This window comes from Stomoxys calcitrans, chromosome 2 (assembly GCF_963082655.1).
Source record: "Stomoxys calcitrans chromosome 2, idStoCalc2.1, whole genome shotgun sequence".
In the NCBI taxonomy this organism is placed as follows: Eukaryota; Metazoa; Arthropoda; class Insecta; order Diptera; family Muscidae; genus Stomoxys; species Stomoxys calcitrans.
In genome coordinates, this window is record NC_081553.1 from 226,270,581 (window position 1) to 226,283,305 (window position 12,725).

Here is a 12,725-nt window from a genome sequence, read left to right on the forward strand (position 1 = left end):
CAATGTCACTCTATCATCCAAGATCTCAAGCATCAGAATTTCTACTGGAATATTTAAAACAATTTGAATCCTTCCACATTAAGTCTTGCTGGGTTTTCTCTTGATCCCAAAACTAGAGCTAATAGAAAGAAAAGGCACATCTAGGGTTGCATCACATACTAAAGTAGGCCAGTAAGTCAAAGATAAAGGTATAACAAAATAGAAAGAAGCATCAGAGCGATAACTGGCTTAGGTGTATGTCCACAGTGACACGGAGCGGATTAATATCTGCACTCTCTTTTCTACCTAACCTAACCTAACGTCTGAGCTATGAACCTAGCCCAAAATTGGTTTTTTCCCAAATTCCCAAAAAATTGACAAAATGTTTTTTTTTTCTTTTTTCAATTTATTTTTCCAAATATCATTTCCTTGTTTTGTATAAAACAAATTTTAAAAATTTTCAGAAAATTCTCAATGCCCTGCCAGAGCATTTAGCCAGCTGCGAGTAACTTATGCAGTTGCTCCTTGACATAAACGTTGCCAAACTTTGGTTGTGAAAAAGTTGTCCAAGGGTTTCAGCCTTCGGGAGTTGCAACCTCAGCTTTACTTGTTGTCATTCAGTTGAATTCAATTCCGATGCCTTAAGGCACCTCATTGAAGTTGCTGCATTCACCAAGGTCGCCACATAGATCCCGAGTCACTGGGTGCTGGACTGCAGCTACCACTTTCACTGCTGCCATACTCAGAGGGTGGAGGTGTAATGAGTACTGCTGGCTCAGGACTGCCACACATGGAAGAATTGGACATTTGAGTTTGAGCTGCTCCAACCATGCTATTGAAATGACTTGCTGAGGATGAGTGGGCTGGCGATACACCCATTGGGGCCACTGCGGTGGGTACAATTACTTGCAAATAGTTGAGACGATGACCCAAGTGGCTCATTAATTGAGTGCCCAGATCCACGCTTACACCAGGCACGGTGGCCAAGGTTTTGGAGACTTCATTGGCGGCATGTATATATCCTGCGCGAAAGCTTTCGGCAATGGTCAACTTGGTGTCCTGGCTGCTACTAAGACGCAATTGCTTTTGAGCGCGCAATTTCTTCATATGCTCCACAGTCAATTCCAAGATATCTGCCTTCTCAAGACGTGTTATATGTTCACCTTCCTGGGTCAGGCATTCCACCATTATATCCTTGAGTTCGTCAAGACACTTGTTAATGCGGGCACGACGTTTACGCTCCAGCATGGGCTTCATCACTTTACGGTACTGATAGGTTTTGGACATTTCCATTTCTAAAACCATGTTTGCTTTATAGAGTGCGGGTGTTGATCTATTTTAGTAATCCACAGTTAGCTCAGCTGATATATAGTTCACTGTTATTCTTGAGGTGGTGATGGTGAGTTTGTTCTTTTTTGTACACAAAATCCTTCACACAAACAGAGAGCAGTAGATGAGGATGATGTTGCGATGTGTTCCGCTAGTTGCTTAACTTTGAAATGATTCACAAACTTTTCTCACCGTCCCTTTTATAAGAAACGGCAGCGCTGCTGAGTGTGATCGAAGCTGAGTGCAGGCGAGAACGAGACATCGTGTGCGTATTTTGTATACAATACTCACACACAGAGACCAGCGACCACCGACCGACATCCATCCATACGTCCGTTTACAGCTCTCCTGGCCTTGCCTTGCGGCAGGCAGCCTGTGAATTTACGTCATTCCCTTGTGCCCGCACGCAGAGAATATTTTCAGTTGCTGCTGCTGCTGTCACCGTTGTTGTTGTATTTATTGTAACCACCACAGCACACTCTATCCATCCGTCGTCGTCGTCTACGTCGCCGAGAAATTCAACATAAAAGAAAATCAACAATAACTGCCACTACACCACCACCGACAGCAACAGCAGCAACAACAACAACAATACATGCATTCATGCCATACATCCAATCCAATCCAGGCAAGCTGCCCAATAAACCATACACACACTCGTGTATGCGCAACACAAAAAACAACAACGAACGATGAACGAGTCAAGACTTAAGTTGTGATTGTTATACCGTGGGAAACTATTCTATAGTCGATTTCTCACGACTGGCTCGTTGGATGGTTGAATGGTTTAGATTGCGCTATGTGTTGTACTGTTGTTGTTGTTGTTGCTTGACTGGATGGCTGGCTGCCAGCCTAACTGCCGTACTTGATTATTTCTTATAGTCGTAGCCATCGTCTTCGTTGTCGACCTCCCCCCCTCTTGTTGGTTGTTGTTATTGCCCGTCTGTCTTTTGGTCCGTCGGGCCGGTCGTTTTGTTGGTGGTTGGCTTGTGTGGTGGCTGTGAGTAGTGTGTCTTAATGCCGCCAGCATGACTGTACGATTGGGGTCTGGGCATTTGTTGTTGTCGCGGGCTTAAATACAGACTAATGCTCTGGCATTGGCAAGGATCAAGGCGGAAACGGACGTACCGAATATTAGCGACTAAAAGGTTTTATTGAAGTGCTTATTACAGCGCATATGTAACTCCTTTGACCTTTGGCACGTGTTTGCTTTGTTTGTTTGGAAAATGTAACGGGGATAAATGTTATTGGAATGTTAATTTAGAAATTTTTTGCAACTGTTTTTGGTTCTATCTAAAAGTGTAGGATAGTTTTTGCTCGCCCAATAAAAAGAAACGAATCACTAAGTCATTCGTCAATATTTTATTCGCCTAACTAAATTGGACTGCGCTCATTGATATGAGAAAGGTATTCCCGGTTCCGTAATGGAATGTTCATGGGAAATTTAGTATTTAGTAGTAACTTAAAATGCTTTTAACTCCTTCACTTAAAATTCGTTCGATTAACTTAAAATGCTTGTATCTCCTTCACTTGAAATCGAGTTAAAGTTCATTCGATTAACTTAAAATGCCTGTATCTCCTTCATTTGAAATCCAAAGTTAGAGCAAAAATGTAAGCTTCTAGGAGGCGTAGAAGACTAATCCGCAGACCGTTTTATATGGAACCTTACTGAGACTATTGACTGATTCGAGCCATACTTGGCACGGTTATTGGAAGTCAAATAATCTACTCGGATGACAATTGCGGCTTCCAGGGGATTAAGATGTCAAATCAGGAGATCGGTATATATGGGAACTATATCAGGTTATAGACAAATTTGGATAGCACTTGGCACGGTTGTTGGAAATCATAACAGAGCACTACGCGAAAAATTTCCGCCAGCGACCTCCTGTTGTTGTTGTAGTAGGAGTGTGTGGTACACTGAGGCGGCAGCCCTTGCCGATAAAGGAATTCATCGAGTCTATCCGGTACATAAAACCTCCTGTCATAGTGCCCAGTGATCTATTATTTATAGCCAGCAACTATTTAATCCTCTTTCCATCGACGGCATGCAAGAGTGTTCGAGCATTCAAACATCCTTCACACGCTGTAAATAAGAGATCATTGAGCACTATGACAGGAGGTATAATGGGATAGGCTATAACCTACAATCGACCGAAGTAGCACGAAGGTGTTTCTGGTTTTCGCACTTAGCACTATGATCATAACTGTGCACTGTTCAAAGGTCCAAATTGCGGTGCACATGGGTATCTCGTAGAAGCTGTCTTAATATGACGACCAAAAGGAGACCATCTTTCACTTTTATCATGTCCGAGTCAACAAAGGCACAATCTTACGGATTTTCTCTGATCTGATCTTGCGAACGTTTCTCCGAGAGTTCTCCTCGCCTTTGGGTCTTATCTGCTATATTCGTCCACTTTTTTAGCTTACCGAAATATCATCATGTTTTGGAATCCAAGTCAGCGCTTTGTCATCAATCATCAAAATTCCATCCGCCAGGAACAGGGAGACAAACTTCTCACATCTCAATGAGTGCTGTCCGTTTTAAGTTTAAAGCTCAATGGAAGGGTGCCTGCTTATTATAGCCGAGTCCGAAAAACGTGCCGCAGTGCGACAACTCTTTGGGGATAAAGTCTCTACATGCCAAAGTACCTCACAAATGTCGCCAGCATTAGGAGAGGATAACCACCGCTGACATTTTTTTTATGTTTTCGCCACGATTCGACATGCTTACTCCTACGCTACGCTGGCCTCCGGCACTTCGACGTCACTGGTCTCAAATCTAAAGCAATGGTCGACGCCATACTGTCCCGTCATCAATCCTAATTCTTGAGGGTGATCCATCCGTTCTCAGGATTTCACTTGCGACTAAAGAAAACCTGTACGTTCGTTGGGCTATCTCAACGATATAACGTTATCGCGTGCATCGGACCCCAAAAGACCTCCCCAGTAAATTCTTCGCTCTCTTTTAGCTGCCAGTGGATCAGAGAGTGCTGGTAGTTCATCCTCCATGTGCTGATTCCTACCTCGCCAACGAGCCCTCATTGGCTATCCCTTTGACTATCTTCAGTAGACATATGGCACGCATGCAAAACCGGATATGAACCCTTCCAGATCTATTTGTTTGCCTTCCCATCTCTGAAATTTTATCAAGTTCCCCACTTAACGAAATATAATCGTGTCCCGAAATCCAAATCACCACTATGTCTTGAACTTTTAGTTTATTCAGGTTTTCTTCATGGAGCAAGGCTCAATTCTCTCGAATTGAGCGCTGCGATAAATTCGTAAATTCCTTCCCTGCATTTGACTTGCCTTTATCATGATGGTACAGATACTTTCTGAAACACCGAACACTCGTCCATCAGTCTCATCGTGTCTAAGGAGACCTCCAATCCTGTTCCTGACTGCATCTAGGAGCCATCAGTGAAGACCCAGGTCTCATTGTTCTCCAATACATAATCCGCCTTCTAGTTCACTTTTTCGGTGAATCGAATGCTGCAGATTTAAGCTTGGTCCAATCCGGGAAGGGAAATTCTGCAATCTTGAAATTGGTTTAATAATCTCACACACCATCTGCCTCCCAGTCCACTTCTCGTCAAAGTGAATATTGAAGGTTTCGACTTCGCATTGGCTGTCCCTTCTGCTATATTTAGTAGCTCGACAAATGACATGCAAGGAGGCTAGGAGCCCTTCGCCTTCTCATTTCCCGAAATATTATCTTATCGTGAAACACAAACAGCACTATGTCTTGAACTTTATTCAGGGATTCTCAACATTTCATGATGCACTTCCGGCCTTCTTTCCGGAAATTGACTTGAGCGCCGCTACATTGTCCTGTCAGTAATTCGTAGTTGAAGGCGGTAACTCTTTTCTAGGAATTCATTTTCGGTTAATTGAAAGACCTAATATCCGTCCGACTGTCTTAAGACATATCGATATAGTGTGCATCAAAGTATAACGCCAATCCTATCACGGACAACATGTTGAAGTCATCAGTGAATTCCAAGGTCAAATCATACGCCTTCTATTACTTGCTTGCAGAAAATCAAATCCTGAAGATCTGAGTATTATCGTCTCCAAGCACAATATCAGGTTCCCAATCCTCTTTTTCCGGAAATCGAATCATGAACATCTGAAATAGGTCTCGTCGTCCTCTTCCATACCATCAGGTCCAAGAAGACCTCCAATCCTATTCATGACTCCATCTTAGAGCCCTCAGTGAAGACCGAGGTCACATTGTTGGAGAACAATCTTCAATCACATCTTCTGCTTCCCAAACTATTTTTTCGGGAAACCGAATCCTGGAGATTTGAGCTTGGCTTAATCTTCCTCAAAAACAGCATCCGACAATCCTCTCTTTCGAAAAGGCGATTTCTGAAGATCTGAGAGTGGTCTGAATTGGTTTGAGTTTTCTTTTCTCGAATTCCAAGACTTGAGCTCCGCCAGATTGTCCTGCCATTAGTCCTTACTTTCAAAGGCGGTAAATCTATTCCAGGATTTCACCTTCGGCCATCGGCTGTCTGATAAACTGAATATTCATGCGATAGTTCCAAGACATATCGATATGGTTTGCGTCGAAGTTTAACGACAATCCCGGCACTGACTATATTTTGGAACCATGGGATGATGTTTTCTTTCGGAAAAGCGAATCCTGAAGTTCTGAGTATTATCGTTCCCAAACACAATATCCGGTTCCCAAACTCCTTTTTTAGGAAAACGAATTTTGAAAATCCGAGATTGGTCTCATCGTCCTCAAAGGCTAGAGAGGCTACTTGGCTACTGGCGAAAGAAGGGAAATCGGTCTGCACATTTTCCGTTTACTCGAATCTTTGTCTGGATTCAGTAGCGGAATAACTGTACCTATTTTTCAGAAATGAGATATAATAAGTCTAATGGCAAGATAAAACCTTGGTTAGGAGCTTGACTCCTCCTCCTAAACCAAACCGGTTTATTGTCAAAGTAGAAATTTCATCTGGACCCAGCGCCTTGGATGTTTTGGCGCTGGGTTCAGCCCAAGACACCAATAACTTCGTACTCGATAAATTGCACTGCTAGTTTATCGGCTCAAAGACCAGGAATTAACCAAATGATTATGGCCTGACAACAGGCAGATGATAACAGACTTCTAACCAGGGGCATTAGCATGACAGCAGGTTATATACACCTGATTGAGTCAATGAAACTGTCCATTGCCCAGGGGCTGCCGTCTTAATGAAAACGCCTACAGCTTTGTGATTGTTTCCACTCACTCAAACATCTGTTTTCCCATTTTCCCTAAATCAGCTGTTTTTACATGCAAGCAAAACTGAGGAGTTGCCAGATTGCGTCTACAGAGAATTAATCGAATTGGTTTAGTGCTTGGTTACTTACTTTAGGAATTTCAAACTTCTTTCTGTGATTTCTGAAGTGTTCAGCAATCTTTAACTAAGAGAGCTGTTTCAAAAACTAAAAAAGGAAGTAGATCCACTTAATATCCACTCATTGGGTATTTACCCGGTGAATTCTCAATAAATTGTGTCGATGCCCAGCTCTTCTCATACTTAAATCTAATTTCATGCCTAGTTCTCTCGCTCTCTAATATTTTTGCCCTATGCTGTGGGAAACTTTCAGCATGAGGCAACAAAAAAGGCTGAGCCATCAACAACAGAGGCCGCGCACATGCCTTCCATCCGTATGGCGATAAATGGATCTTTGTATAGTGCTGTAGATTTTGCCATGATTGTTGTTGCTGTTGCTGTTGTAGTTGCCTTTTATTGCTACGTTTTGGGCTGTTGTTGAGGCTATTAAGACAGGCTTTCTGGGTGACGATGACGATGTTTGCTGTGGCTGTTGCTATTGCCGGCACTGTTCTTGTTGTTGTTGCTGGTTGTTGGTGGTGCCTTTATAGTCAGTCAGCAAACACTGTTATCGCTAGGCATGGGGCCTTGTTCACTGCTCCAAGTGCTGTGAACCCCTTTTTGTTGATTTGGTTCGGTCGTATTCTTTTTTTTTTTGTTTTGTTTTTTCGCTAATGCTGTTGCTTAAAAAAAAACTTTTGACTGCAGTAGCTTGAATTCTCTTTGAGTGTGTGTTTGAGTACTGGCCATGTATGGGTGACTGACTATGGCACGATTATAATTGAGGAATCGTCATAGCATTTTAATGCCTTATGGATCATTGGATCGTGCCTAAGTCGACAAATGTTATAACGATCATAGGGATGTGTCCGTCCGTCCATTTGTCTGTCCGCCTGCCTGGGCAATGATGATGACGCTGACTATGAGGGCTGCATACACCCTTTGATCACACGCTCCTTTTGCTTGGTTTTCCTGGGAACGGTCTTGCAGAGGAATGTCGATCGCTGGCCGCACCAGCCACAACAACAACAATGTGTATGGTGTTATTTATTTGTGGGATCGCGCTGTTGACTGTTGGCTCAATGCCTCAATTCCTTGAATAGGCTACAAGCAAATAAACCTTCTCGCATGCTCTACGCTCTCTAAGCTCTTCCCCACACAATGGCCCCGTAGTGACCATCGAGGCTCTTAATATTTTGCCATATTCGGTTATGTGCAGGATTTTTAGGCAAATAAGGCTTTAAGCAGTGAATATTTTTTAATACTATAACACATTGAGAGAAACATAGAAATTTATCAAAAAAAAAAAGGATTATGAAGAAATAAGGAAAAGTTTCGTGAAATGTTGGAGTCCCTTTATAGCAATTTGAGCATAATTCTGGGCTTAGTTCTTCGATATATAGCTGAAGACTCAAAGAAGCAATGGATTCTGGTCATAATTTGCACCCGGTTGCAGCTGAAAAGTGTTTTTTGGGGGGAAAAAAATATCTTTTTGGGATCCAGAGTCCTGTAAAGCCTGGGATGACCTATGACAGGCTCTGCCAATGCCAACTACACTTATGGAACTTCTTTCCGTAGTCTCTCAACTTTGTTGGACTAAGAATGAAGTCCAAGAGCTAAAAAACTACTTTTGACTCTTGGATTAGCAGATTGAATGTTGGCTAGACCTTTTGATTCGTAGGTCCAACATGGCGTACAATGAAGTGAGATAAAAATGGAGCACAGTGGGATGCAAGAGAAACAGTGAAAATAGGTCTGCCATTTTTTAGTGTACAGGGCAATTGTTTGGTATTGGATTAAAGAAAGGAAACAAGTAAAAGCGTGTAAAAGTTCGGCCGCGCCCCATCTTAAATATCCTCCATCATGAATCGCATTTGTCAAGTTCTTAGTCCGATATCTCTATAAAAGCAAACAAAGGACAATGGGTAAGAATTGTAATGCTATTGGAGCTATACCATGCTATGAACCGATTGGGGCCATACTTGGTTTGGCTGTTGGACACCAAAGTGGAAGTCATTGCGCAAATTTTCAGCAAAATCAGATTAGAATTGCGCCCTCTAGAGGCTGAAGATATATAATCGGGAGATCGGTTTTTATAGGAGCTATATTAGGTTATTAATCAATTTAGACCATGCTTAATATAGTCACAGCATAGTTGTAGGAAGTCAAAAGAAACCCCTTCATGCAAAAATTCAGCCAAATCGGATAAAAAATTCTCCCTCTAGCGACTCAAGAAGTCAAGATCTGAGATCGGTTTATATGGGAGCTATATCAAGTTATGAATCGATTTGGACCATACTTAAAGCAATTATTGGAAGCCATAACAAAACACTTTATGCAAAAATTCAGCCAAATCGGGTAATAATTGCGCCCTCTAGCGGCTCAAGAACATTGAAAATCCGAGATCAGTTTATATGGGGGCTATATCAGATAATGCAGCGATTTCGATCATACTTAAAACAATTGTTAGAAGTCATAACAAAATATTTCATGAAAAAATTCAGCCAAATCAGGTAATAATTGCGCCCTCTGGCGGCTCAAGAAGTCAAGATCCAGGATCGGTGTATATGGCAGCTATATCAAAACATGGTCCTATATAGGCCATTTGCAATCTCAACCTACCTACATTAATAGGAAGTATTCGTTCAAACTTTCAAGCTCCTAGCTCTATACCTTCGAGAGTTATCGTGCTTCCGACAGACAGGCGGACAGGGCTAAACCGTCTTAGAATGTCAAGAAGATCAAGAATAGGTCTGAGATCAATATTTCTATGTGTTCCAAACGGAATGACCAAATTAGTATACCCCTCCATGCTATGGTGGAGGGTATAAAAAGTAAAATCAAAATGGCTGCATTTAGTTAGTTTTAATGACGCACAGTGGGATGAAGCAAAAAAAAAAATGGAAATAAATCTATAATTTTCGAAAGGAAAGATAAATTTTGTGTTAACAGACTAAAATTCTTCAGTTCGACTTTTTAATTAGGAAGTCTTAAAGCCGCACAGTGGGATGAAAAAGACTAAAATCCTTCAGTTCGACCCTTTAAAGCCGCACAGTGGGATGAGACAGAAAAAAAGTGGAAATAAAGGAATCTTTTTTTTATCGGATTAAAATACCTTGGATCGTCTTTAAAACTACGTAGTCCTAATGACGCACAGTGGGGTGACAATGTGAAGAGTGGAAATAAGCATGTAATATTTCAAAGCAAAGAGAATTATTGTGGTACCAGTTGGGAACATAACCGGCACATACGTCGAGGGGCTTGTTGCAAACTCTTTATTCCGAAATTCAACAAAATCGGGCACTGAATGCTCCAGTTATGAGCCCTGGATCTTAAATTGTGGGACCGGTGTATGCAAATTTTGCCCAAGAACATTCTTCTAAGGAGCAGGGGCAAAATTCTCACATATTAATGAGTGGAGTCCAATTCAAGTTTAAGCTCAATGATAAGGGGCTTGCTGTTTATAGCCGAGTCCGAACGGCGGGCAGCAGTGCGACACCTCTTTGGAGAGAATTTTTTAGATGGCATAGTACCTCACATATGTTGCCAGCATTAGGAGGGTATAACCGCCGATGAAAGTTTTTCTGATGGTCCTGCCAGGATTCGAACCCAGGCGTTCAGCTTCATAGGCGGACATGCTAACCTTTGCGCTATGGTGGCCTCCATGTATTTTAAATTTTTGTAGAAACAGCTATGATACTCTGGTGAGTATCAAAGCCACAGCCAGTGCACTTCTAAGCCGCGGGCTATGCTTTCCAGGTATAACCTCTCCTGAAAACATATAAGTAGGACCTCAAGTCCAAGCTTAAAAACCATTTGCCGCCCCTTTTTCTTTAATAAATCATTAATTCTTTTAAATTCAAAAAATTTCCTTCACATCCTCTTTGTGTTTCCTGTCAGCATAGGGATATTTTTCTTGGTACTACTTTGTTGATTATTTTTTTTTTTCACTCAGCGGACTTGGTCTGACCAAAATAAGTTGCATATTGAATTTCACAATAGCGCATGTCTGCACGTTCATTTCATTATTATGAATCATCTCCTGAAACCCCAAAGTGGGTACCTCACTATCTATATGGTTAGCGAAAAACAAAGAAAAAAAATAAAATAGCGCGCATACACTAACAAACGGCAAACACATTGGTTACTAACAACAACAACAACAACGCAAGCAACTTATCATAACTGCCCATCAACGCCACTAGCACGCGCGGATGTCATTTCACTCTTTTCGCACGTTACACTCTCCGACAACGACCATCAAAAGCCCAAGCTAGTCAGCCAGCCAGAAGAAACCGCAACCATGGCAATCCCAGGCAATTCAAGCAACGTCCATTTCAATGAACAAACAATGCAACACAAGCTAACAGCATTCGTAGCAGCAGCAGCCGCAGCGACACCGACAATATCCAAACCCCACATCAACCATCATTTTAACGACCGACCAACACAAAATCACACAGTTTGCTGGAGATGGGGACAGACAGACAAGCCAAACGTACAGAGCAGACGGACAGACATTCATGAGGATCTTTCGGTGGATCTTGTAGCAATGCCATGAGTTTAAGGCACAGTGGTATAAAAAAAATTAAGAATTTTGACAAAATTTTCTAAAAAAAAGAAAATTTGGAAAAATGTTCTATACAAAAAATTTAGCAAAACCAGTCTCTGCCAAAATTGCAAAAAATAAAAACTAACAATCTAATATACCCGCAACCAGTGGAAATAGTGTAGACCTAACGAGGGTTTTTGTGAGCACTATCCAGCAACAAAAGAATTTTAAAAACCGGACCGCAAATGAAGATTTGGCTGCCCGAACAGGGGGCTGAGGTTCCCAACTTCAGGGCCCTACTAATAGCCACTCGGACCATCTATGGCCTTGAAATTTCGCACACGATCTTGAACACTTAACAGACAAGCCAAACGTACAGAGCAAACGCACAGACATTCATGAGGATACGATACACAAACGCACTGACGGACGGACGTACATGGCTAAAGCGACTTGGAATACCAAGACGATCAAGAATATTTATACTTTATAGGGTCCCAGGTCAATATTTCGAGTGTTATAAACGGCATGACTAGCTAAGTATAACCCCCACCCTAATATGGTGGTGAATTACATATATTAAAAACAAATTCTTAGAACATTTCTTATTGCACTTCATTTAGAGGATTTTTTGCAGCGCATGAGCAATTTGATTTTTGATTATCCAATATATAACAGTTTGTCCCATTTTATCTCATACTTCTTTTATAACTAAATAAAATCATTAAATCCAACCTTTAATTATACTTTTTTTTCCAAAATCTCTATTCATTCATATTTTCTCGAAAGCCTTTGTGAACCACAGTGTAATGGCCAATTGGCACAATGTTTTCTACGTAAACAACAAAAACAACGACAACAGAACATTATCTGTGCTGTTGCTGACGTTGTAGTTGTTTTTGTTGTTGCTCTCTCTCTCTGGTTATAATGATCGCATTATAAATGAAGTAGTTGTGTTGTCGGTTTAATTCCAAGTACACGGGTTCGAGCGACCGACTCAATGCTTTCATCATTCATGCAGTCACAGCCAGCCAACCAGCCCGCCAGCCAACGAATCAACCGGCCCATGGAACCGTGGGAAACAAACTCGTGCCAGTCGCCAGTTTATTGCTGTCAAATATTATCTTGATGCCAAACGCGGTGGGGCTACAGACATACTAACATTCCATTATACCTACATACAATTGTAGACAAACACACACACACATACAGGCATTTGTATACAAAACGAACAGATCGTATATCCATGGCAAGCAGCAGACAAACAGCCTAGTGGGGGTACAACGGTAGCACGTTTAAATTGAGCGAGAGAGAGGCTTAACGAAACAAAGCTACACTCTTAAATGCTGCACACACATACACCAGTGCATAAAAGATCCCCAACGAGGAGCCTGCTTGTGTATACACCACACATCGAAACATTTATACGAACTACTTATGCATGTGCAAACATGACATACAAATAGTATTGACTAAGGCAAGCCTTATTTGCCCCCTCAGAACTAAGGAGCCGCAGAGTAAAGAGAGAG

General features: G+C 41.7%; 1 protein-coding gene across 1 annotated transcript; it reads right to left on the minus strand.

Annotated features, from left to right (window-relative positions):
* Window positions 1-372: 372 nt before the first annotated feature.
* Window positions 373-1,722, minus strand: LOC106083175 (enhancer of split mbeta protein). The gene has a single exon (XM_013246049.2). It carries the CDS (start codon window positions 1,282-1,284, stop codon window positions 649-651), a length of 636 nt encoding a protein of 211 aa, XP_013101503.1. The 5' UTR covers window positions 1,285-1,722; the 3' UTR covers window positions 373-648.
* Window positions 1,723-12,725: the final 11,003 nt, after the last annotated feature.

Excerpts from the sequence above, each read along its gene's own strand:
- LOC106083175 (XM_013246049.2), bottom strand. The coding sequence starts at position 1,284 with ATGGTTTTAGAAATGGAAATGTCCAAAACCTATCAGTACCGTAAAGTG.